The 25,595-nt window shown below is 40.9% G+C and overlaps 1 protein-coding gene across 9 annotated transcripts in view; it reads right to left on the reverse strand.

Moving 5' to 3' along the window:
* The window catches only part of PPP2R3C (protein phosphatase 2 regulatory subunit B''gamma), a 65,196-nt gene that overhangs the window by 4,901 nt on the left and 34,700 nt on the right, over nt 1–25,595 (reverse strand). For 5 of the 9 annotated variants that reach the window (XM_077323100.1, XM_077323097.1, XM_077323098.1 and 2 more), the window contains exons 2-4: nt 21,510–21,637; nt 18,351–19,137; nt 16,990–17,756 (exon numbers count right to left, since the gene is read on the reverse strand). In XM_077323100.1, coding sequence (XP_077179215.1) covers nt 17,143–17,756; nt 18,351–19,137; nt 21,510–21,602 — 1,494 coding nt within the window. In that variant the 5' untranslated portion in view covers nt 21,603–21,637 and the 3' untranslated portion in view covers nt 16,990–17,142. Of the gene's footprint in view, nt 1–379; nt 517–2,851; nt 2,928–3,012; nt 3,069–5,570; nt 5,704–8,402; nt 8,474–11,046; nt 11,145–12,940; nt 13,054–13,146; nt 13,252–16,989; nt 17,757–18,350; nt 19,138–21,509; nt 21,638–25,595 lie in introns of those variants that run through there. The other 4 variants (XM_077323103.1, XM_077323102.1, XM_077323101.1 and 1 more) reach the window with 1 other exon arrangement.

Raw genomic sequence — 25,595 nt, forward strand, 5'->3', positions numbered from 1 at the left:
AACTGTACAGTCAGTTTGGGTAGGCAGACCATGCCCATTTAGCTGACTGGGTTTAATGACACAAATTACATAAATGTTAGCAGGGTAAGGACTTAGGCAATTATATAGTTTGTGCACACATAGTTCATAAATTCCATGCTGATTTTTTGCTTTTCTAATAGGAGGCAAACAGTGAAGAGTCCCCTGTCCTCCCCATCACAACAATGTCTTATTCAGCTAGCTGCTAGGCCAGTTATGAATTCACAATGTGTGGGATTTCATTTATTCAAATAATAATTTAGCCTTCATTCCAGTCAATGTATATGAATTTCAAGTTTCAGCCTTTATAAACAGGAGGACTTAAAAACCCAAACAAAACATTGCTTTGACAAAACAGTACCATCTCCCCATCATAAGTTAGACACTCTTGGAAGACACGGTCCAAAAATATGTTGGTTAGAGTCCCTGTCCCATAACGAGATAGTTCCTCTTTGCTAAGCATGCCATTGTGATCTTTGTCCAGATTTAAATACTGGCCTGAGGGATGAGGGGGAGAAGAAAAAAAGATATTAGTTCTAGATACAAAGCCACAATATTTTAGATTACAATGGCTCAGGCTTTGGTGCTGAAATGCCTAACAATAGGATGGCAGGTTACAGTGGATGAGCGATAGGGTTGTAAGTGTCCTGCATTGTGCGGGGGGTGGGACGAGATGACCCAGGAGGTCCCTTCCAATTCTGATTCTATAATCCCTTATCCACATATTTAAAACAGTCCCAAAAGGTAGGTCAGTACTGTTATCTTCAGGAGGGTTTCAGAATAATAGCTCATTGACAATGCTGACATTTTGAGAATTGTGTCTGAAAACAACAGTATTATTTATGCATCTAACATTTAAATAATGCAGAGCAAAATTAGGTAATGGAAGGCCCAGGAGGCATAACGAGCCTGCTATAGAATGCTCTGTAGAATGCTCAGGAGGGAGAGGGATGGGCTGGTGGAGGTGTTGCATTGTACATCAAAATCCAATAAATTAGAAAACGTCAGGGGAATTAACCCCCCCCCCAACAGAAATGATATGGGTGGAAATACTGGCCCCCAAGAGTTACTTAAAAGTGGGGGTGTACTATCGCTCACCTGATTAAACCCTTGAGGCTGATCTTGAGATGAAAAAGGAAGTAAAAAGGTAAAAGGTAAAGGTATCCCCTGTGCAAGCACCGGGTCATATCTGACCCTTGGGGTGATGCCCTCCAGCTTTTTCATGGCAAACTCAATACGGGGGGTGGTTTGCCATTGCCTTCTCCAGTCATTACCGTTTACCCCCCAGCAAGCTCATTTTACTGACCTCGGATAGATGGAAGGCTGAGTCAACCTTGAAAAAGAAATTAAGTGAGGGCAAAAATAGGAGCAGGACCTAGCATCTTTTGGAAGAAACAAAGTCCATTATTTTCGTGAAGATTCCTGAGAAGACCTTTGGCTGGCTGAGAGAGAACACCCAACTCCACGGGGCAAAGGATTATAATTGGGACTATAGGCTAGGAAGGGATATGCTTTGCTATGGCTGACTGCTAGGCTAGAATGCTGCTATGCTACTGCATTTTATTGTTTGGGCTTCTATGCTATATTACTTTCTAAAGCTCCTAAGAGACTTGTCATCCGCAACACAGATATGCAGTATATTCGCTAGACGGTCAGTTTTGTTATTTTCTTTTTATCTGGACCTGGTAAGACTGTACTTGATAGCTGTTTTTAGTTCATTTCATAAATCTTTAATTACTTTTACAAAGTCTGGTTAATTGTTTGTAAGCCTACCTACCTCACTACCTCCCTACCCCTCTCCTCTCTCTCTCTCTTGATTTATTTTCCACTGCTATTAGGGGCCCCTCTCATGGCACGTTACAAAGATAAAAACATAAAACCCCACATAAAAGAAATATTAAAAGAAATATTAACCCCCCACTACCATGGTGGTGATGAGCCTATTGTTGCGCAGAGTGGTAAGGCAGCTGACATGCAGTATGAAAGCTCTGCCCATGAGGCTGGGAGTTCAATCCCAGCAGCTGGCTCAAGGTCGACTCAGACTTCCATCCTTCCGAGGTCGGTAAAATGAGTACCCAGCTTGCTGGAGGGCAAGCGGTAATGACTGGGGAAGGGAATGGCAAACCACCCTGTATTGAGTCTGCCAAGAAAACGCTAGAGGGCGTCACCCCAAGGGTCAGACATGACCCGGTGCTTGCACAGGGGATACCTTTACCTTTACCTTACCATGGTGGCGAGAATAAATAAAACCCACCCTCCTCTCCTGTTTCCAGACTCCCCCTCCCCCACCTCCCAGTGCCTCCGGGGGAAATTCCCACTGTGGTACTCCCTGGAACTCACAAGAACTCACAAGTAAAATGTGTTTGGAGAGCTGTTTAGGAGTTCCAGCAGTGGGAGACAGGAACAGCAAATGTCCCTTGACAAGGCAGCCTGACTAAAGAAAGCCAGGGCGCTTAACACATACAAGGGCAAAAAAACCCAGCAACTATTTTACACAGTGGAGAATGCTGCCATCAGAGGTTGAATTTATAGGATCCAAATTATAATGTATATATGCTAACAGTTCTGCAGGGCTTGCAAGAGGGAGCTTTTCCACCAGGCTTTTGGTTGAGCCCAGGCTGAAAAGAAATCTTGCCTCTCCTCTGGTGTCTCCTTCTGGTAACACTATCCTGGGTGACTAGGCAGACTGGTGGGGAGGAAAGGGGGGTTGGTTTCAGTTTGTTTTGGGACTGGAGTTTCTATGTATTTTATTATATTGTTTTATCTGCTTTTAGCCACCGCAAGCCAGCAGGCCGGGAGCAGCGGCCTATAAATATAACTAATAAATAAATACCATAAACCCTCAATGCAGATGGAGCAGAAAACCAGTTGGTTTCTTGACTTTCTTTAGAAAGTTCTTCATCCCGTAACTGAAAGAACATGGAAATAATGAGTTAGAGCTCCTTGTATGTAGCAAGGGCATAAAAAACGAAAAGTATACACCAAAACACCTACTTCGAGTAGGTCATCTAGGAAGCTGCAGGCTAAAATATCCTGTATTTTTATCTTCCCTAGAAGGAAAAAGTTTAAATAATTAACAATAATTTACATGTGTTTATGCACATCCCACCTAGGCCAATAAGAACAGCATTGATCTCTCTCTATCAAGAAAATGCATATGAGAAGGCTACTGAAAAACAATGAGTGAATGGCTAGGGTATGCTTGGGGCTACAGCAAGGCCCGATATACTCTATTTCCAAGAAGCTTGCATGGGAACATGAATTTTAATTTTTTTTCAAAACTTTCCCATCAGTCAAGAAAGAGCAAATCACAAGTTATTTAGCCATTAGCCCTTCACAAGCAGGAGGAAAATAATTAAAAGCAGGAGGAAAATAATTAAATGAGAGCTTCCTACTGATCAAAAAGTTATTCTTCCTGTGGAATTACTTCCCCTTTCTTTGAAAAACAGAAAATCTCATACTTGTATGGTTTCAGTGTTTTCACTGGTATTCCTCTAATCCTGATGAAGACCCCACATTCCTCATCACCACTATAAAAAAAAAAACTAGGTTGGGGGGTGGTGGTCATCGAATTTCAAAAGAGAAAAACATGCATTATTTTTACCAAACTCCAGAGCAGCTCCAATATGTTCAATTGGGTATTGAACAGAGCAAAACCCAGAGATTGGATCCACTGCAGCATTTTCCTTGGGGAGCAGCATTTCAAAGAGTATTTTAGGCTGTGGCAGAAAGGGAAGATGAGAAAGCCACAATCCACAGATGGAAATCCTTTCATCCATGGGAACTCCCTGCTGGGTTCTAGTCTATAGTTCTAATATAGAATATTCAAGATTGTTGCTGAGCCTACAATAGCAAAAAAGGAAATATAGCCCTAAAGCCAAATCTTGTGGGACCAATATTTATTTATTTATTTTCAAATTTTTAGACAGCCACTCCTGGAAACACTGGCTAAAATCCCATAAAATAATAAGATCCCAATAAAACCCAAGATAGTGGTAAAAACACAACAGCAGGATGAAATCACTAGACCGTACCCAACCCCGGCCTCCAAATCTTAATAGTAACAAATCCTCCCGGGTGCAGCTACAGATATGCCCCAGAGGCTTTATCAGATTGCACAGGGAGGGAGCAGTTCTTCCTAGCCTGGCCTCAAATGAATGCCTGGCGGAAAAGCTGCGTCTTACAGGCCCTCCAGAAAGTTGAAAGCTCTGACAGGGTCCTTAGCTAACTATGCTAACTATGACTGAGGCCTCACATATTATGAACTGCCTACTAACTTATGAACCCACCCGACCTCTTAGGGCACCTTCAGAGGCCCTGCTTAGGATCCCCCCACTGTTGGCAGCTAGATGAATGACAACCTGAGAAAAAGCCTTCATGGTTGTGCTGAAAATTTGTCTGTCTCCTTATATTATTGCCTTCTGCCAGTCAGCAAAGACATTGGGAGGGAGGGGGGTAGAGATGTCCTCATTAGCTTTTATTAGCCCTCTTATCTGTGTGCTTTTATCTCTCCAAATATTTTATTGTATTGTTTAAAATTTGTTATATATATTTGTATTTTAAATGCTCTTAAACATATTTTACTGTTTGGAACGTTGCTGCCTTGGGAAGCTTCAGTTGGGTGGAAAGGTGGCATAGAAATATATTAAATTAGTATGATAACCCAATGGCTAGTTACAGCAGGTTGGATTATGCTATTGCGTATTATAATAAGAACTAGATTCAAAGCCCATTAATGAGAACGGGCTTTGAAAGGCCCCCCCTGCCGTGGCCGCCCAGCAGACACATAGAGGTGGCATTGCCCCCAGGTACGGCGTTTCTGGGCCCGGTGGGGGAAGGCCTGCTTCCCCCCCTTCTCCCCGGCGGCAGCGTGGCCTTCTCCTCGGGCCTAGAAGCACACCCGGGTGTGCTTCTAGGCCTGAGGGGAAGGCCTCCATTTTTATTCACGGTGTCCTGCTGCTTCCCTGTTGCTTTCTAGCCTGCCCTGGTGAGGGCCTAGATTGTGCCCTCACCCGATTGTCTAGAATTGCTGTCTGTCCTGATGATGGGCCAATCGGAAGGCGCTTCGCCCACTCTCCACCCACTTAGCCCTTAATGAATTATGAAGGGAAAGATTAGTGGAGTCTCCTGCTTGCTCTAGATTTTGTAAGGGCAGCACCTCAGCCTTTGTGCAGCTTTGTTTCTCTTCTCAAAGGATTCTGCATCAGCAGATGATTAAATGATGCAGTGCTATTTTGATTCCACACAAGCGATGCAAAGTCAACATTATTATGTGCAATTATTTGCCTGGTATATTGTCCTACCACTAAAAGGGCATACTGGAGAGCCCAAGCATTCAGTCAACAGGCATGTTACAAGAAGTCCTTCACATGCTCAATCCTGCGGATGAATGCTGTGCTCCGGAAAAGCCCCTTGGTGATAATGAGGAGCAATAACTACAATACTCAGACTGAGGAACTGAAATCTAGGAAAGCTCTCAGCACAAAGACAACCAATTCCTATATTCGACATAATTAGGGGTTTCTTTTTAAGTTGGCTGTAGATGAACTTACCTGTTCTAAGGGGATCTAAAAAGAAGAAAAACTTCCTGACTGCAGTGCAGACATAGAATGAATAAAAAGACTTTTCTAAACCATCCAACTGTGGCAAAGTGGGGATAAGTTCCAGGATATAATTTTCTAAGTCCTGGAAAATAAAACAAGAAAAATCAAACTTTATTGATGATTTCATAAGAAATTTTTCATACTTCTTTTGTATTTCATAATATGTATGTCAAGTCTTTGTCTTCGGCTTAGTCTTCTAAACACTTTCTTGTCCTTTTATTGTGGAACTAGATCTCTAATGTTTTCTCACCAGGTTTCAGACAGGTTTTTATTGTATTCGACTAACTCCATATGGAAAAAAAGATAACTAAAATTGGTCTTGAGCTATATTTAAGCCACTGACTAGTAGAATTCCTATTAATGTAGAATGATGGGAGTTATTAAAACAAGAGACTATGAGACTCTCTCTGTGGAGTGTGTGAAATTCCTCCTGACCCAGTACTTTCCTTCACACTCACGCAGTTAAGAATAACCTCATAACCCATCTTTCGTTGTTTTATTTTTGTTTTTGTGAGGTTTTAAGCCCTCTGGACTTGGGGCTTCTCAGGACCTCCTGTCCCAAATGAAGACAGATGCAGGATAGGTTTAGAGGTGTCTCCAGCAGGCTCTTGCTTTATTTGCATTCTTGGAGTTACACTAGGTAATCTGGCTGAGAAGCCAGAAGGCCTAATTTTGATTCTCCCAGCTGAACTTCCTGATGAAGAAGATGTATCAGAGTCTTCCTCATCTCTCTCCAGGCTAGAATCTTCAGGCCGTTTCCCCTCCCCCTCAGCTTGGGAGTTGATTGCCTCTGTCCAGATCCTGTTCTGTTCAGTATCAACTTATCAGCTCCTTCCACTCCTTTTGCACACTACTTTCTCCGCCAACACCCCTTGTCCCTCTCCTTCCTCCTTTTTATCCTTTTTATGCCTCTTCCTCCCCCCTTGTTAGCCCAACCAAGTTTACATAAACCCCACCCTTCTTCCTGAACTGTCCTTTACCTCTCTTCCCAGGTTTGCCTCCAAGACTGTCATTCCCCACCTCAGGCCACTCCTGGCTCCCTCATCCTTCTCAGTGTTCGGCCAGATAAGTCTACCCGTGGGTCTGGAGGGTTGTAGGGGTAGGATGATAAATGTGGAACCTTCTGGCCCTTCCCACTCTCTCCGCTGAGCCCCAACCCTGAGGATGTGTCCCATTCCATCCTGGAGACTCGAGTCTTGGCTTTCCCCCTTTGAGGGTCCCAGCTCCAGAGTCTGCCATCTGTGTGCTGCCAAGGCAGCGGTCTGGTGCTCCTGTGCCTGTTTGAACTTGGGGGCCCTTGCAGCTGTGGTGGCAGCAGCAGCAGCAGCATTCTCCCCAGCCTTTCCCCTGCCCTGGCCCTTTACCTCTGCAGCATCAGAGGCGATGCCTTCTCGGGCAACCATGCCACTCTTTATCCAGGAGGTCGGGGCTCCTGGAGACGTCCTGACAGTTTTAAATTCCCTTCTCTTTCCTCCTTAACTCATATTTATCTCTCCCAAACATTCTATGTCTGCTAGAACATTCACTGATCTCACAATGTTGCTTTTAAACATTTTTTTAAATTTACAAATGAATAATTTCCTGCTCACCCAAGCAATCTGACAAGTATGCAGAAACTCTAATCCTGTTCTGTTGCCCTACTAATAGGCACTCTACTTTGAAGGTGACTAACTTGGAGAAGTCACAAGTTGGAGATCTGCAAGGAACTGCAGATGCAGGAGTAGGGAGAGAGACTATTTAGAAAGTCTCTCCCCACACTCCGGTTTTCTCATGTGAGATTCTGTAAAGCTCTTTGGAGTTTGAGCAGGTCATTTTTCTTGTCTTCCGCTACTTCACCTCTTAACTAATCACTTAACATTCCATGTCACATCCTGGAACATGTTTAATCCCCATGAAGCTGATTTTTGGTTATTTAATCAAATATCTCACTCTGAACTAGAGCTCAGAGTATGGATTGGAAAAAAAACCAATTAATGGTTCCAGCTACAGAAAGGAAACATGTTTATACAAATTTAGAGCAGTCCCCAGGTTTTTAGAAAATGGTGGGGGTGAAAAGTGCTGCCACAGATGACTTATGGTGATCCAGTAGGGTTTTCAATGCAAAAGATGTTCAGAGGTGGCTTCCATTGCCTGCCTCCATGTCACAACCCTGGTATTCTTTGGAAGTCTTCAAACACTAGCCAGTGCTGACCTTTAAAAAATACTAAAACTTAGCAATCCTTTGGTGATTCGCCTCCCAATGGAGAAGTTATTTCTTTGCATAGACAGACATTTCAGCTCAAACAACCACCCCATATTTGTGCAAGCCTTGCTGTTGTCTCTCTCCCCCCGCCAAACACAGCCCTATATACAATATCCTTCCTGACATATTTAATGTTTGTTGAGAGGCCTCTCTACCAGAAGCACAATATAACTTAAGATAAAGTGAAGATGTTGATGTTTTGTCAAATAGGATCCCACCCAGCTCAGTACAATGGAATTAACAAGATAGTCCTGAACATTCCTTTGAGCTGTACTTTCTCTGGAATTAATTGGGTACTTATGCTAGTAAAACATTCCAAGGTGAATGATGCATGAACAGAAATACTAATTCGACAGATAATTTTAATACTGCATTATCAAACAGCTTCAGCACAGCATTATTTCCTAGGCTAATATATTTATTAACTATAAACAGAATATGACCACATTACCTTTTTCCTTCTCAAATTAAGAGGCCTGAAATCAAATTATATGATTATGCCAGATAAATACATTCCAAGATGAGCACACATTACTTACTGATTCTCTGAGATAACCTTGCCCAGCCACATCATATAAACTGAGGCCTATTCTTGTCTGGTAAAGCCATACTGTCAAACCAAAACAGAAATATTATGATAAAATCTGTTGTGAGACAAATAATATACGTATTTGCTGGCGTATAAGACGACTGGGCGTATAAGACGACCCCCCCCCCAACATTTCCACTCAAAACATAGAGTTTGTTACATCACATTACAGTACTATGGGCAGCTATGTCTATCCCAACTGAAGTGCACCCGGTGTATAGGAGGACCCCCCACTTGGAGGCATGTTTTTCACGGGAAAAAAGTAGTCTTATATGCCAGCAAATACTGTACTTGGCAGCACAAGATAACACTAAGTATATAATACATACACAAAGAACACACATGGAAGTGCTGGTAAGATTTCCTAATATAATGAATTAAATTCTCATAAGAGAACATTCTGCAGATACACACAAAGCTAAATAAAACAGTTACATTACATGCATATGCATATTACTTTCTAAACAATTAAAATAAATCAGAATGGTGTTATTTATGCTAATTTGAGTTCTAATTGGAAAAAAAGAGGTCAATAAGTGAAGGGAGGGAGGAAGGAGATGAATGACGAAGGGATCTGTCCTGGGCCCTGTGTTGTTCAACATATTCATAAATGATTTGGATGAAGGAACAGAGGGGGTCCTGATTAAATTTGCAGATGACACTAAAATGGGAGCAGTAGCAAACACACCAGAAGACAGAATCAGAATACAAGATAATCTTGATAGGCTAGAAAACTGGGCTAAAATAAATTTCAGTAGTGATAAATGTAAAATTCTTCATTTAGGTGAGAAAAACCAAATACACCAATATAAGATGGGAGAGACTTGTCTTGGCAGTAGTACACGTGAAAAGGATCTGGGAGTCTTAGTAGACCAGACACTGAACATGAGTCAGCAGTGTAAGTCAGTAGCTAAAAAGGCAAACTTGAGTTTGGGCTGTATTAAAAGAAGTATAGTGTCTAGATGATATGAGATCTGCCTAGGTTCATAAAATCAGCATTTCTGTCAGATGACTATCTAGCCTCTGCTCAAAAAGAAGGAGAACCCGCCACTTCCCAAGGAAGTGTACCTGCTCAAGTTCCCAAGAGCTTTACAGAAGCTTTACTTCACTCTGGTAAGACCTCAATTGGAGTACTGTGTTCAGTTTTGGGCACCACAACTGAAGAAAGATGTAGAGAAACTGGAGCATGTCCAGAAGAGGTATATGAAGATGGTGAGGGATTTGGTGAGACCAAGTTGTATGAGGAAAGGCTGAGGGATCTTGGTCTGTTTAGCCTGGAGAGAGGTGATGGCATAACCATCTTCAAATACTTGAAAGACTGTCTTATATAGAAGATGGAACAGAATTGTTTTCTGTTGCCCCAGAGGGTCAGAGCACAACCAATGGTTGGCTAAACATCCGGAAGAAGTTCCTGACAGAGCGGTTCCTCAGTGGAACAGGTTTCCTTGGGAAATGGAGGGTTCGCCTTCTTTGGAAGTTTTTGACTAGAGGCTAGATAGTCATCTGACAGAAATGCTGATTTTATGAACTTAGGCAGATTGTGTGGGCAGGAGGGGATTTGCCAGGTTTTGTCTCTTGTGGCCCTTCTGTGCTTACCTGGAGAATTGCTGATTGCCACTGTGGGATGGTAGGTGAATTCCCTCCAGGCCAGGCTGAATTCTGGAGATTTTTGGTGGAACCATAAAAAGCTCTGATCATCATTCCCTTTCCAGCCCAAGAAAGATGATTCTTGGAACAGTGGATCTAAGCCATTAAGTATTACAGAGATTGCATCTAAAAAGCTTCCAGCTTAATACAAAGATAGTGTCCATGACCATAAACATTCCTGTTAGCTTATGGTACAATGTCTAAGGAGGTCACTACATTAACTACATTCAGATGTCATCTGTATTTGTACATTTGGAGCCTGAGCTCCGAATGCCATACATTAAAGTAATGCAGTTTTTGTGCATTGATGATATCAACTGGCAGCTCTTAGATAGCAGCCAAGCCTGTGTGCCACCCCCATCTCTTTCTGTATGAGCAGAACCAGATTTGCAAGAGCAGGCATGATGTCACTTTACAGGAGATTTCTTTACAGTGCATTGGAAGCAGGAAGGTATTTCTTACCCAGTTTTTGGCTTGTGCAGCACAACTTGCTGTGTAAATATGTGGCAAATATGCAACTCAGGTCAGAAACAGTACGCAAGAAGCTCACTGTTACTTCTAACCTGGCACTCCTTTTACACAAAGTAACAGCCTATACCAAAAGCCTCTAGACAAGTTTTGCTAGGCCCAAAAGAAATGTTAATTTGTCACATAATTATACAAAATATTCTGTTCAGTTTTGACCTGTGTCTTTTGATCTACTATTCAAGGGAATTTCTGACAGACTTTCTTCTCTTTTCTAAACTCTCAAAAACAAATTTCCAGGATATTTTTTCCCTTCACCTATGGTAATAAAAAGGTTGCATGTTAGAAAAATGAAACCCAGTACACTCACTTTTGTTAAATCCTATAGTCCACTGTCCAGCAATGTAAACTGTTTATCTTCTTGCTATGAAAGTTCTAGAATTATTGCAAACATATCATCACAGGATCTGAAACAAACCCACCTTTTCTCATCACATAATTGAAAAACTGCATGATAGAGATCCTTCCATATGGATCATTGTGAAGTAACTTAGCATAGACTTTAGCTGTGAAGAACTGCCTGTGAAACAGAAAAAGTAATCATGTTGAAGTTCTGCAGTTCAAAGCTACAGTCGATTAAATCATGGTAATTATTTGGGGGCAATGTGAGGGATAGGTTTGGATGCCTTTGCGTTTCTATTTTGTGGCCCATTAGTATATGAGAAGGCGAATCACAGAAATATATGGAATGCAGTGAGATTGAGGAACTCCTCATCACTACTCTTAGACTTTTAGCACATATGTAAAAAAACTACATAACAAATCTCAAAATTCTACACTTATAACAATGTATTTCCAATAAGATTTCCCTGTCTGAGGGCCAAATGATACCTTAACTAAGAAATGAACAGTCTCATTGTTTGACACTAAAAAACTGCCAAGTGGAAAGAGTTAATTTAGATATGGGGCTGTGGAGACGAGAGAGAGGAACAATTTCTTTGGGGGAGAAACAGTGCAGAGAAGATGGTTAAGCCTCTCTCCCAGAGCCGTGTATCTCCTGTATAACATCCAATTGGTCTTGAGCTAATCTTAAGCATCAGAGGTTTGTATCAAAGGCACATCCTAGTTAAATGGAGTCTACAATTCTATTGGACTCAATAAAAGAATCCCCAGCTCTCAGTTTGCAAGACCTGAGCAAGGCTGTTAATAAGTACTGGAGTAATTAATTCACAGGCCATCCTGTGGTACGTAACTTCATGGTACTTAATACACACAAAATTCTGTTATGTTCAGTTTAGCCTGGAGCTACAGTTTCTTACTCAACAACCTTTTCTTGAAGAAAGACAGACTCGATTCACAATTTAAAACTGTAGAGTGGTGATAACTAGAAATAAAACTACGGTAAGGCAGCTCCATATAGAAAGCAGTGTGTAAACAACTTCCCATACTGTATACCTATACAGGTAGCGTCTCTCTATCTAAATATAATGGTTAAGGAAATTCTGTTTCCCTGTAGCTGAAAAAGTGTGCTTGCACATGAAAGCTTATTCCTTGAATAAATTTGTGTTGATCTTAAAGGTGCCAATGGACTCAAACTTTGTTTTTGTTTGGAACAAATCTCTGACTTTTACCATCTACTAGCTACCAATGGCTGCAGCTGGAATGGCACAAAGAGAAATATTCACTGTCTGCTTCCACAAGGAGAATTTTCTCCACCTTGACTTCAAAACTGAATAGCGCATGTATGCTAAAATGATAGTACATGTATGCTAACAAAAAGGGAGGGTGGAGAGTCAGTACATCAGCTGTGACAACCATGTCCCTGGGAGCTAGTGCAAACATATTGCAGAGCACATTAGAAAGGAATTTTTTTAATACAAGGAAAGTGTGCAGAAAATGGTCATGTATGGCTAACACACATAACTTTTCACTAGCAACAGCAATGAAAACTTGAAGGGAGAAAAATATACACTGTCCTCAATTCCTTGGAGGAAGGATGGGATAAAAAATGTACTACATAATAATTCCTTTGAGATATTTGACGGACAGAAGGAAGAGTAGAAACCCTCCTGGTCTATATGGGAAAGAAATCCCATATTTGATTCAGCACCACTACAATCCAGTCAGCAGAAATCTTGCTGCTACAGGTTTATTCTAAGGTTAAAATTTAGTTGTTCCATTTTGCCAAAGTTTTAACTAAACTGCTGTTGTAGTCTGCTCCAAAAACCCTGCTATGGAGCTAAAAAACATAAGAACTATAAACTATAAACATAAGAATCAAAACTCAAAAACCTGCAGTTTAGTTGCTTGTCTAATTAACTAAAAACTGTACACGAAGTAGACTAGAATAAGCATTTTAAAAAGCAGTAGCCTTACTTGCACTTGGATCCAGCTTTCTCACCAACTTTCAAGAAGTTTTCATAGTTGATCATTGCTTCATCCCCCACCATTGGTCGTGTCTGATGTTTGTCCAGCAGAAACCACAAATTCTTAAAGGGGGATTTAGACTCATTAGGGAAAGATCATGTAACCACTTACATGCTCTAAAATTACCAATCTTTACAATTTTAATGTTTTCTTACCTGTAGTTCCTCATTATCTAACAGCTCTCTACTTTTTCTCTGTAAAAAGACTGCTCTAGATTCTTCTCTTAATTTCTGCAATAAAATTTCATCTTCAGCTGGCAACTAAAAAAAGATAAGAGTTAGTTGCAGTGGCAGAACCTTATTAAACAAATACCATACAAATATAGTCCATGAAGTTAGACTACTTTTGCTTTAATATACAAGGACAAACAAAATAAAAATATGAGATTAAAGTGTCACCTTCTCAAATATTGTTCATGTATTCTTTTACTTCTATTAACATGCATATGTGTGCTTGAGTCAAAACTGTGCACACTCAGTTTGCTTAACATACCTTTATAAATATGTACTCATGCACATTTTAAACCTCTTCTAACATTAAAACTTGGCATCATAAACTTAGTTTCCCCCCTATTACCCACTGAAATGAGCTTGTTAACTACAATTAATTCCTTGCAAATTCATTTGAACAGCAGGTATGGACCCATGTTTGTTTTATTTTACATTTTTACTACAGGAATGCTTGCACTCTGGTAATTTCCTCAAGTGTGATTCTTCATCTCTTGCTGGCCAATGTTACATTACTGATAAGGAAATTCTACATCCACAAAACAACCCCGTTGCCACTTGCAGTGGTCAATGACAAGGACTGAAATAGGATCCAAGCTTCATGACGTCCTATTTCCATTTACTAATGATGAACAGCAAAATACCACAAGTGGCAGTCTACATCCAGCATGTGTGTGCAGGTGGTATATACATATCCAGTAACACTTACAAGTGTTGGTAGCCTAATACATGCAAGTGTCCATTGTCTCTTTTCAGATTTCTTGATACATTTTGTTAAAATCACAGTTTTTTGCATGAAACCAGATGTTTGTAAGAGACGAAGTTTATTTGTAAACTTGTCTGTTGTTTGCAATCAGTTTTTTTAAACTCCAAGCACAATCCCTGGATACACTCTAAAGCTCCCTTCCATTACCCAAATGCCAACAAAGCATGTGCAGCTCACATCTATTGATTGCCCTCAATAAAGGAGCAACTAAAGCTCAGAGCGAGCCAAGCATCCTTGGAGAACTCATGGATAAACCAGTTATCTCCTATACGTCTAGCATTCCCTAAAGCTTTTCACACCAGGGGAAATTGGAGCGTTTTACAGCTTTAATTCCTCCTTTCTCCTCTCTTGCCATTCCCCAACCGTTTTCTCAATAATAAAATTAAATATGTAGGTTGAAATAAGTGGATACAACCAGGTTAGTCACTCACTTTTATTTGGAAAATAAAGAGGGTTAAGAAGGTGTGGAGGTAAATAGGCATGAACTGCTTTTGATTGTTATAGTATTTCTATGCAGCTAATTCTATTGTGTATGCAGCAAACTGAACAAACATACAGGATTGGAAGCACAGGGTGGCACACTTTTACAAATTTTCCCCTCATGAGAGGCTGCTTCCTGACAACCCTGCTTGGTGTATACACATTTGTGGGCAGGGGACAAAAAAAAGAAAAGGCATCCTGAGAAAGCTGAGGATAATGAAAAATGGATTGCACCCAACAATGAACCAACGGAACAAAAAGGGGAAAATGCCACGTAATAGTGGATTGTTATTGTACAAAGACCCGATGTGTTTCACCATGCAGGCTTCATCAGAGTCTTTCAAAACATAGTTTTACATTGAATGCAAGTAACAAAAATAATGGAAGGACCCCATACAAAATTATTACAAATATATATTAAAAATATTAATTAAAAAGGCAGGATCAAAATTAGTTCCAAAAATTGATACACAATATAAGACAAATAAACTATATACTGGAAATGAAACAGATCCTTCTATTAATTGTATTACTATCTGTGAAAGATTATTTCCACATTTTGATGCCAACACCCCAACCTCTCCTTAGCAAAAAGGTATACAGAGTTACGCCTCAATCCCAGTTTTGTATCCCGTTTGGAATACATACTGTTACCCCAGCCTCTTGGCTGGCCTCTCACTTTTCTGTTCTGTTCTGTCATTAATCATTAACATTTTTATTTCTCCTATGTTTTTGTCAATGACAATTAAACCCAATGGACTGATTTTGTTATTCTAGCAAGGAACTATCCGATCTTCATTATCATGCTGCATATTTGTCATGATGCTGTTTACTAATTTTCTCCTAATTTACTCTCTCCTAATATCTATACTCTTATGATTCTTGTTCCATTGTCTGAGGAAGCATGAATGCAAACAAAAGCTCAAACCTAAAACGTTGTTGGTCTTAAAGGTGCCTTTGGACTCAAATGTTGTTCTTCTTTGTTCTACAGTCCAGCCCTTTCCCCTTCCTGGTGGTTTCACATTCTCTCCACACTGCTTTGTTGGGGTGAAGAAACCACCCCCCTTCTCTGTAGGAGCAGACCCATGCCTTGTTTCCACCCTTATTTTTATTTCTCAAGGAGGTAGACAGTTTTTCTAGGGAAAAGTTTTGTATTATATCTATCAATGTGCATTTTCCTTTCTGTAATTCCCATTCTGCTCTGCAAACTGTTTTATTAAATGAAAATAACTTCTGTTTAAGAAGTTTATTCCTCCTTGTTCTTACAAGTGTGGGTCTTATTCTAGACTGCGGTATACATGGACTAGATTCCAAGTATTGGAATGCCCCAAATACTTGTTTGCTCTGTATTAATATTTGCACATTGCCAGTCCTTGATGTGTATATCAACTGGGGTAATTTCTACAAGGGACAAAAAGCATTCTTGTAAGTGTTAATTTGGTTGAGCCTGGACTGACAGAAGATCTTGCCCCTCCTCCGATTGGCAGTTGTGGGAGGGATTAGGTGTGAGGTTGGTTGGTTGGTTGATTGGGGGTGATTTTAGCTGGGGTTACTAAATTCGGAGCTTTTATTTTTTGTAACGGTATAGTTCAGTTGGAAAAGCAGCATAGAAATTCAATAAATAAATCAAGCAAGAATTTAAAAATTAAAACATGTTTAAGATATCTGCAATTATAAGAAAAAATGCTTTAATATCTGATTCTCTAGAATCAGCGAAAATTTAAATCATCCACACTCATAACACGGCATAACAATAGGCAACATTTTATTACTTTTTATTAAACTGGACCCCAAGGAGGACTGGGAAACCTTCCTTAAGTTCTGAGTAGGTGATCTTGTGTTTGTGTGTGAGATAATTTTCGAACCTAATTTAATCCATGATTCTTCAAATATGTAAAACGAACGACTTGCTGATTTTTGTCACTTCTAGTATATGCTTTATACAAAAAGTCTGGTAGCAGGTTGTATTTTAAAATTTTAGCAGCACTGTTATGTTCCTGGCTTGAACCCAAGGATCTCCTTGTACAAACAGACAGCAATATCATGCACATGCAAGTGCCATTGCTAATTTACCTTCTAGCAGTATCTTTCCACACTGCAGTCACATGCTATAAGGGAAAGGCTACTGAGCAGATGGGGTGAGGAAGAAGGGGCAGAAAAGCTTCAATAAGTACATGCCATCGAGTCCAAACCATAAAAGCCTAAAGAACTTTGAGATGAAGCATTCAGTGAGCAAATATGTTTTAAACTGCTAACTATCCTGAATTGAGGTAAGAGTAATCTTCCCAACTGTAGCTGCTTTGGCATATAAATCAAATCAAATAAATAAAACTCAGTTCCTAATTCTATTTGCTTTTGAAAGGTCTACCTATTTAATACACATATAGCATCACTCTGTATATGACAAAATTTATTACCGGGGAAAGAATAAACAGATCACAGAATTCTTGGAGAACCATACAGTGAAAATGACCATAAAGATTAAATTGAGCAGTGAGGCATAACACTTATTATATTCAAGTACATTTTAAAAAGTATTTAGAAGCTGATTTATTTTTTTTAAGTACTGAAAATCAAAGAAGACAATCAGTGCAGAAATAAAAGAGGTAGAAAGTTAAGTTGTCTAGCACCAATTCCACAGGAAGCCCACCAAAAGCACCAGCTCAGCCACCCTGTGATTATTCTCTGTGGAACTGCTTCCGGGTACAACCGCCACGTCTCCTTGGCCTTCCTCTTCTTCCCCTTGAAGATGCCCCAAGTACATGTGGGACTGGAGGAGGCGCAGACTCCTGGGACACTGTAGGAGTCAAGCATTCCCCATGTATTCCAGACAGGCCAAGACTCTCCCTCTGGGTAGGTGCAAGAGGGGGTGTCCTCACTTGGGACACTGGAGGGGAAGGTCTTGTTGCTGAAAAGAACTCCACAAAATTGTGTCTAAGTAGACTGAGCTCCTGGCGGAAGCGAACAATCTCAGCATCAGTTCTATTAGCATCCAGGACATGCTGTGTTCTCTGCTGCTGCCATTCCTCTTGACGGGCTCGGAGCTCTGCTTCAGCAGCCCGACGTTGCTCTCGCCTTGCCAGTCGCATCTCCCGGATGATGCTGTTCTGAAATGACCGTTGTTGTTCAAGGAAAAGACGGAATGTCGTGTCCATGGCCTCCCTCCCAGCCCTTAGCTCTTCAAGCAGGCAACTGATGGTTTCCTCCCTGGCCTGGCGTCTTTTAGCCCTCAGCTGCGCCCTCCTGCCCATGGCTGGCCTTTGCACAGTCTCTGAGTCATGTCTTGGTCTTCCTGTTTCAGGGAAAACAGAAAGGTAAGAAAAAAGAGTTAAAGTATTTAGTAAAAAACTATAACAATGCATTCTTTTTCTCCAGGGTTTGAAAGTGACTGCTACTATGTCTTTGTTTAGGTATCAATCTATTCAGAAAGCAATGTCTTTATGGTCAGCAAACAGAGGGCAGGTAAAAAAGTGTATTAGTGCCATCATCTTACAACTTATATGTACAGCCAGTTTTGGCAAAGAAGGATCACTTCAGCATCAAGTGAATCATTGCCACTGGTCACTTTGCAGCAATGCCTTCCAATTCACAATTAAGGGCCCTTTTAAAAGTTACTTTGAAAACCAGAGAGACAGGGGCTTCGGGGCTCAACTCAGTGGAGCTTTAAGGACTGCCAGTAGGCAAAGCTCAAAGATGTGACCAAGATGAGCAAATTTTCCCAAGTAAGCTGGACAGGCAGGGTCGGGGGGAGGGGAAGAATTTCAAGAGAGAAAAGGGGCCAACATTGTTTCCATGTATTAGTAAGTGAAATGGTCAGAGCAAAGAGAAATGGAATCAGTCTTGATTCTCCAGATGAGTTCTGGAAAAAATTAACAGGGACACTCACCTATGGCAGCTTTGTCCTGGATCCCCATTTTCAAACTCTGTTCCAAATGGTAGGTGGGAGATGATAGCTGTGCAGCTTGAGCAGCAGCTGGCCTGGAAGGCATGAAGATGCCTGGTTCCTGGATAGCAGACTGCTGCTCCTCCTCGAAGGCAGGCGCAAGTGCCACTGTGCTGGAGGATGAGGAGGAAATGGGCTGCAACGGCAACTGAAAAACAGTGGCTTCCTCAAGTTCAGATTCCACCTTAATCTTTAATACTTCCTGCATAGGTTGTGTGGTATCACTGATCTCATCAAAGGCTGCCTCAGACTCAGAGTCCTCTTCCACCTTCCAGGATATTTCTGGTACAGGTTCCCAGGATGGTCCTGGTTGAACCATGGTAGTGGAGGACTGGAGCTTCATTGTTTGACTTATGGAGGAGGGGACAGTTTCTGTTTCTCCTCCACAGATCTCATCCAGCTCCCTAAAGAAACGGCAGCGAACTGGCATGGATCCTGCCTTGCTCATTGCATCTTTTGCCTTTCGGTAGGCTTTGCGAAGGTCACGGATGCGGTTGTTACATTGGATTCGTGTGCGTAGGAATCCTTCCTCAGCCATCTTCTTGGCAAGTACAGCATAGAGATCACTGTTGTTAGGCATATTTTGAACTCGGCGCTGGACCAGCAAAGTGTTCCAGTGACCCAAGAGGACTCTGGTCTCCTCATCAGTCCAGGTGGGTCCACGAGGGGCCCGGCCAGATGATTTGGATTTGCCAGGCTGTTCTCTCTCCATGACAGTTGGCAATGGTTCCTGGAGAAAAAAGGCAAAGTTGTCTCTGCAGACCGGGTCCAGTGTCAAGGAGGGATTTGCACCCACAACATGAGTGTGTGTCTGCAAAAGGGGCAGACAATATCACTGATGTGCAGCAGTATCACTTCCATAAAGAAGGGCAACAGAGAAGAATCCCCCAAGAGCCCATCATGAAAGATGCTGGATGTGATGAACAGAGGACAGCACCCCAACAGAGCTGCCTATGACATGGAAGTTTTTGAAATCCCAACACTAAAGGGCAAACACAAACTTCAGAGCTTCCCTCTAGTGTAACAGGTACTTTCTCCTCATTGAATCACTCTGAGGTTCAATTCTGTCCCCATATGCATCAACTCATCCTTGCTACTCCAAAAAAGAAAGGGAAAAAAAGAAACCATGGCAGGAAATACTGCAAAAATATAACATGTAACAAATCCAGCCACACAGGACAGACACCACTTGTGTGCCAGCCCATCAAAGCAGGAGGAAAAGTGGTATAATCATTTGAACAGCAACACAACAATATTTTTAAATATAAATAGGAATTCAGCATGATACAGCCAAAGCTTTAGAACCAGAGTGACCATAACTCAGTTGTTAGTAGACGCAGTATGCATGCAGACAGTTATCAGTCACACAATTTTAGATAACAGAAAGATCCAGAAGTGCCTGGGACACAGGAACACCATTTCAAGTCAAAGTACCGGACTAGATGCACTAATGGCCTGAATCCATACAAGGCAATATCACATATATGCCCTATTATATGGGTATTTACTAAACAGTAAAATTTCCTATTAACTTAGCTAACGTGGTGCAGTGATTAGCATGTCAGACTGGAGCTGGAAGACCCAGATCTGAATCCCTGCTGTGCCAGGGAAGTTCTCAGCCTAACCTACTTCACAGACTTGTTATGAGGATAAAAAGGAGAAGCAGACAATAACATAAGCCACTTTAAGTTCCTACTGGGGGAGAAAGGCAAGGTATAAAAGTGGTAAATAAATAATGAAATATATTCTATTAATTATTGTTTTAAATATTTTTAACTTTCATATTATTATTAAATCTCTGAATCCTCCCCTCTCCCCAAAACCCCCACAGAGAACACAGCAGGGAGAAAATAAAGTGAGAACTTTTGTGACATTTGCAATTAAGTCCTATGTAGTTAATCTAAGTCCACAGAAATCAATAGATTTAGACTGCATAGGATTGTACTGTTGTTTTCTGTATGACATAATTTGTTTTACTCCTAAAAGTACTGATGTTTGAAATTCAGGAACAATATGAAAGCCATCATTAGTCTCAATTGTCCACTAATAGAAATTTCTGCCAATTTCCTCTTCCCACTACAGACTACCTCTGCGCTGTTCTTCGAAGAGGAACATTTCAGGGTAACTGGTGGAAGGGGAGAAAGTGGAAAGTTCCATTCCACTGATAGAAAATTTGGTCTAGATCTAATCCTTTGTATACTGTTTGTGTGATATAAACCATAGTTCATAGCAGAAGTAAATCTTGAATCCAAAACTTTCCAATCCATATTATATTCTCTAACCAGATCTACTTTTATACAGAGGTTGTCTATAGCTAGCTACTTAAGTGATTTTATGTTTGTGATGTTTTGCTAATGTATGATTCTGTGTAATTAAAAATAAATATACATAAATAAATAGCAGCCTGCAATTTCGATCCAAGGAATCCATGTTGAGAAAAAGGCTAAGGCTAAGGTCTAAGTGTGTGCCAGACTGCCCCATAACATCATGCAACGTAGGCAAAACTTACTGCCAGAGTTTCAGAAAGCCCTCCTGGGAGAGCAACTTGTCTTTATTTATTTAGAAAATGTATATACCAGCTCTCCAGGGATCCACTTGGTGGGTTGATACAACGAAGACTTAGAGGGAAGAACTCACACCTATGTCGGGCCATAGAATAGATAATTCTTCTCTTATTTTTCCAAGCAAAGGAAAACTAAAACCATCAAGTGCTGCCTCTTCTGGTTAAAACTATAGGCTATAAAGACAGGCAGTGTTTCAGCAATAATTTACCTGCTGGTTTAAATCAATACTTTTACACAAAGAAGAAAATACCTTCAAAACCAAGATCTATATAGGAGAGGAGGAAGAGCTTTCTTCTTTGTTTGTTTTTTTGTCAAAGGGATCTTGTGCTGATACGAACCAATTCACTCCTGCATTCCGTAGAGGTTTGGAAATATGAAAGTTCATGCATATTACACTTCCACAATAGGGAAGAATTGGTTTGAATGATACTGACTGCTTGGTCACAGTTCATTCTGTACAAGAGGCAGGGCTTTAAAAAATTTTTTTAACATATCTGCAATAGTTACGGAAGTAATGAATTCATCACTTATCACTTACCCTATAATAAAACCGAGGGATGTTCATGTAGGAAGTACTGGCATTTTTTCTTCCTCCTTTCCATTCCAGATAGTATTTTGTAAACAGTTCCATCTCTTCATCCTTCAGCTCTTGATCACTCCTTTTAGCTAGTTAACACAAGACAGGAGGAATTACACTTTACTTATATGAACTATATTAAGACCACACACTTTCACATATAAATGATTCCATCTTGCCTCAATAGTATTCTACCAAATCAGTAGTCAAAACAGTTTGGCTTGTGGACCGACAAATTGATGTTCAATATACATACATCCCTGCACAATTATTGTTCAGCCTTCAAGCTCTGTAACCTGTTTCCTCAGAGCAGCATATGTTTCCTCCTAGCCACGTCCCATGAGTGCCTTTCCTCCAAAACTGATCTCTCACTTCCTCTACATAACCTGCAATAATTTGTTTCAATCTATTCTTGAAAGATTTCCCTAAGCAGTTACAAAGTTATTGTGGCACAGAACATGAGCCTTATTAGTGGCAACTAGCATACAAAATAAAGAACCAATCAGGGAGCACATGAAATGATCTGAAGTGAAACAATCCACTACAAACTACTACAAAGTTTGTTTATAGTGAGCCTGTACTTACTGAATGCAATCAGCTGTCATGCTGAAGCACAGTTTGATTAAACTCCAGCTTAATATCTGAATGCTGTAAAAAGGTATCCCCTGTGCAAGCACCGAGTCATGTCTGACCCTTGGGGTGACGCCCTCCAGCGTTTTCATGGCAGACTCAATACGGGGTGGTTTGCCAGTGCCTTCCCCAGTCATGACCATTTACCCCCCAGCAAGCTGGGTACTCATTTTACCGACCTCGGAAGGATGGAAGGCTGAGTCAACCTTGAGCCGGCTGCTGGGATTGAACTCCCAGCCTTATGGGCAAAGCTTTCAGACGGCTGCCTTACCACTCTGCGCCACAAGAGGCTCTTGTCTGAATGCTGACTTCCCCAATAAAACTGGTAAGCAGAGAGCGCACAACCTAGGAATCTTAACAAGAACTACAGTCCAGCTAGTAAATCCTAGTTGGAATTCTGGTCAGTTATTATCATACAAGAAGTTAAATACAAGAATCCCAGCTAGTTTGGAATCACTATGTCAGGACTGCAGAGTGTTGAAAAGCCTTTGCCAGTGGAAGTAGTCAAACAAGGATTTCTGAAACTAAATGCAGCAGAAAAGGAAAACTAACCATGTTTGGTTCAATGAACTGTAGTTCATTCTGACATCTGATATTCAAACATATTCATATTATGTACATTGTATATCTCTTTCAATTCACTTTTCTCTTTATATCACAGAAAAATCCAACTCTAGCCAAGACTAAAACTACAGGAAGAGGAAATCCTTAATTTAACTTAATACTAATAACACCTAAACCTTCCACAAAAATGGTAAACTATTTGCTTAGTTCTAAGTACTATAAGAGCCTCTTGTGGCGCAGAGTGGTAAGGCAGCTGTCTGAAAGCTTTGCCCATAAGGCTGGGAGTTCGATCCCAGCAGCCGGCTCAAGGTTGACTCAGCCTTCCATCCTTCCGAGGTCGGTAAAATGAGTACCCAGCTTGCTGGGGGGTAAACGGTAATGACTGGGGAAGGCACTGGCAAACCACCCCGTATTGAGTCTGCCATGAAAACGCTAGAGGGCGTCACCCCAAGGGTCAGACATGACTCGGTGCTTGCACAGGGGATACCTTTACCTTTACCTTTAAGTACTTTCAGTGTTTACTGGTAATCGTGCTTGAGGAACTGGTAATTCCAGTACAGGCTACAGTGGCTTCTTACACTGAAAAATTTACAGTTGTATGCCATAGTAACTTGCCAAGCAACAGGCTCTGAGAAACAAGGAATCAAATTTAAACCTCTCTTGTTAGAATCTCAGTAAACTCTGAATATATGAAAAAAGAAAGGCTGCCCCATTCAGGAGGGGATTTCCCAAAATTTATATTAAAATATTCCCTTTTCCACTTGTATCCATCTTACATTTAATTCTTCAAGTGCTATGGAACCAAGTGCATTGTCGCTCTCTCTAGATGTATCTGTATATATCATTTTATGCATACAATCACCCGAAGATGTTAGAAGTTACAATTTGATATACAATTCAACAAGACAGAGATGACTGCAATCAGCTGGTGCCTCTCTTGTGCTTGATTATAGGAAGAAATGATAGGAGAAACATAAGTCCTTTGGTAGCAGAATCAGTTTACTACCCATATGAATACATTCTATAGACAGTTTGTAGACATAGCAAAGTTTATTGACTGACATTTCCATAAAGAACAGTTACTGTTGTATATCACATGGACTCTTATATATACGGTGACTTTAACTTAGGGCTACTTTTGTTCTTTGACCACTAAAGCTGTAAAATATAAACTTAAGCTTGAGAACCCCACAGAGAAAGAACATCACTTGACTGCCTTTCCTAAATGTTTAGGTCTGAAGTAGAAAGCTAAATAGCTTTGGAGTGCTCCTTCCAGCTTGGAAAATAGGAAGCAGCAACAAGGTGTTTGTGTGTAGTTTTGTGAAATGAAGAAGTAGGAGAGAGGAAAACAGTCTTGTCTTAAAATAGCAAGTTTTGCAAATAGCTAGTTAGGAGAACTGCAGATCAAACTTCTGTTAGCATTTAATCTGGCTTCATTCAATCGTCATATGCACTATAACCAGCAGCATTACAGTTTTAGCATCCTGCAAACATTTACAATCACACATTTGTTTGCCACATGGGGACAGGCTTCTGTGGTCTGAATCAGCAGGACAAAGTTTGAGTCCATAGGCACCTTTAAGACCAACAAAGTTTCTTTCTGAGTACAAACTTTCATGGCATGAACATGAAACATCAGATACATTGAAAAAGTTTTCCTGAACATAGAGGGATGTGGAGGGGGAGGTAATTGTCAAAAAGTGCTACAGTGATTGGGCAATAAATATAGTTGACATGAGCTGTGAGAACTGTGTGTGTCCAGTCATGCTTCCAAGGCCAAAAAAATTCAAGGCCCTCTCTCTCCACTTGAGGAGAGGGGCAGCCAATAAATGATGATGTGATGTAGAAGTAGTAGTGGTAGAAATAGTGGTGACTTAGGGGAAAATATTTCTATGTATCAGACAAGGTATGCATGCACACAAAAGCTTATACCCAAATTAAACTATTGTAATGTTCTAGTAGTGATATAATGATATTCAGTTGCCAGTTATGACACACACACCCTAAGTAGGGGTGGATAGTTACTGTGGGAACAAGACCGAGGGGAAAAAACTGCCATGTGGGCAGGACCAGAAAAATTCAATTTTTTTCTGCCCAAGGGGCAATCACTGAGACTTTGTTGCAATCTTTCCTCAAACTTTAAAGGTAAAGGTAAAGGTATCCCCTGTGCAAGCACCGAGTCATGTCTGACCCTTGGGGTGACGCCCTCTAGCGTTTTCATGGCAGACTCAATACGGGGTGGTTTGCCAGTGCCTTCCCCAGTCATTACCGTTTACCCCCCAGCAAGCTGGGTACTCATTTTACCGACCTCGGAAGGATGGAAGGCTGAGTCAACCTCAAACTTTACAGAAATGTAAATTGGGAAAGCCCACTTTTATACAGTATTGAACCTGGGCCAAAAAAAAATTGTATGGAAATTGTGATTCATTGGGTAGGAAAACCAGACCACTCTTCTAAGTAATGGTACTAAGATCAACGTGATAATGGGCCTAGGCAGTAGAAATGTCACTTTAAACAGTGGTTCCCAAAGTGGGAGACATTTTCTCCTGGGGGGTGATAGGATTATCTGAGAGGTGCAAAGGATCAAGGGGGAAGCAGGGGGCAATGGAGGTGGAATACAGAGGAAATTTCTGATCCCTATTCTGCCCAATGTACAGTGGTTAAGAAGTTCCTTGCTGCATTTCTAGGATCATATTTGGTGGAACATGGTTTCTGTATGGTTGTTCAACTCTCTTCAAGCAAAGAAATGAACTCCAGATTACTAAATGTGGTGACTGAAAAATCCTGCTTACTTTAAATTAGACACCGGGAAACTGATATAACTTCATCAAGTCCATCTATCACATTAAGAAT

Source organism: Paroedura picta, chromosome 2 (genome assembly GCF_049243985.1).
Source record: "Paroedura picta isolate Pp20150507F chromosome 2, Ppicta_v3.0, whole genome shotgun sequence".
In the NCBI taxonomy this organism is placed as follows: domain Eukaryota; kingdom Metazoa; phylum Chordata; class Lepidosauria; order Squamata; family Gekkonidae; genus Paroedura; species Paroedura picta.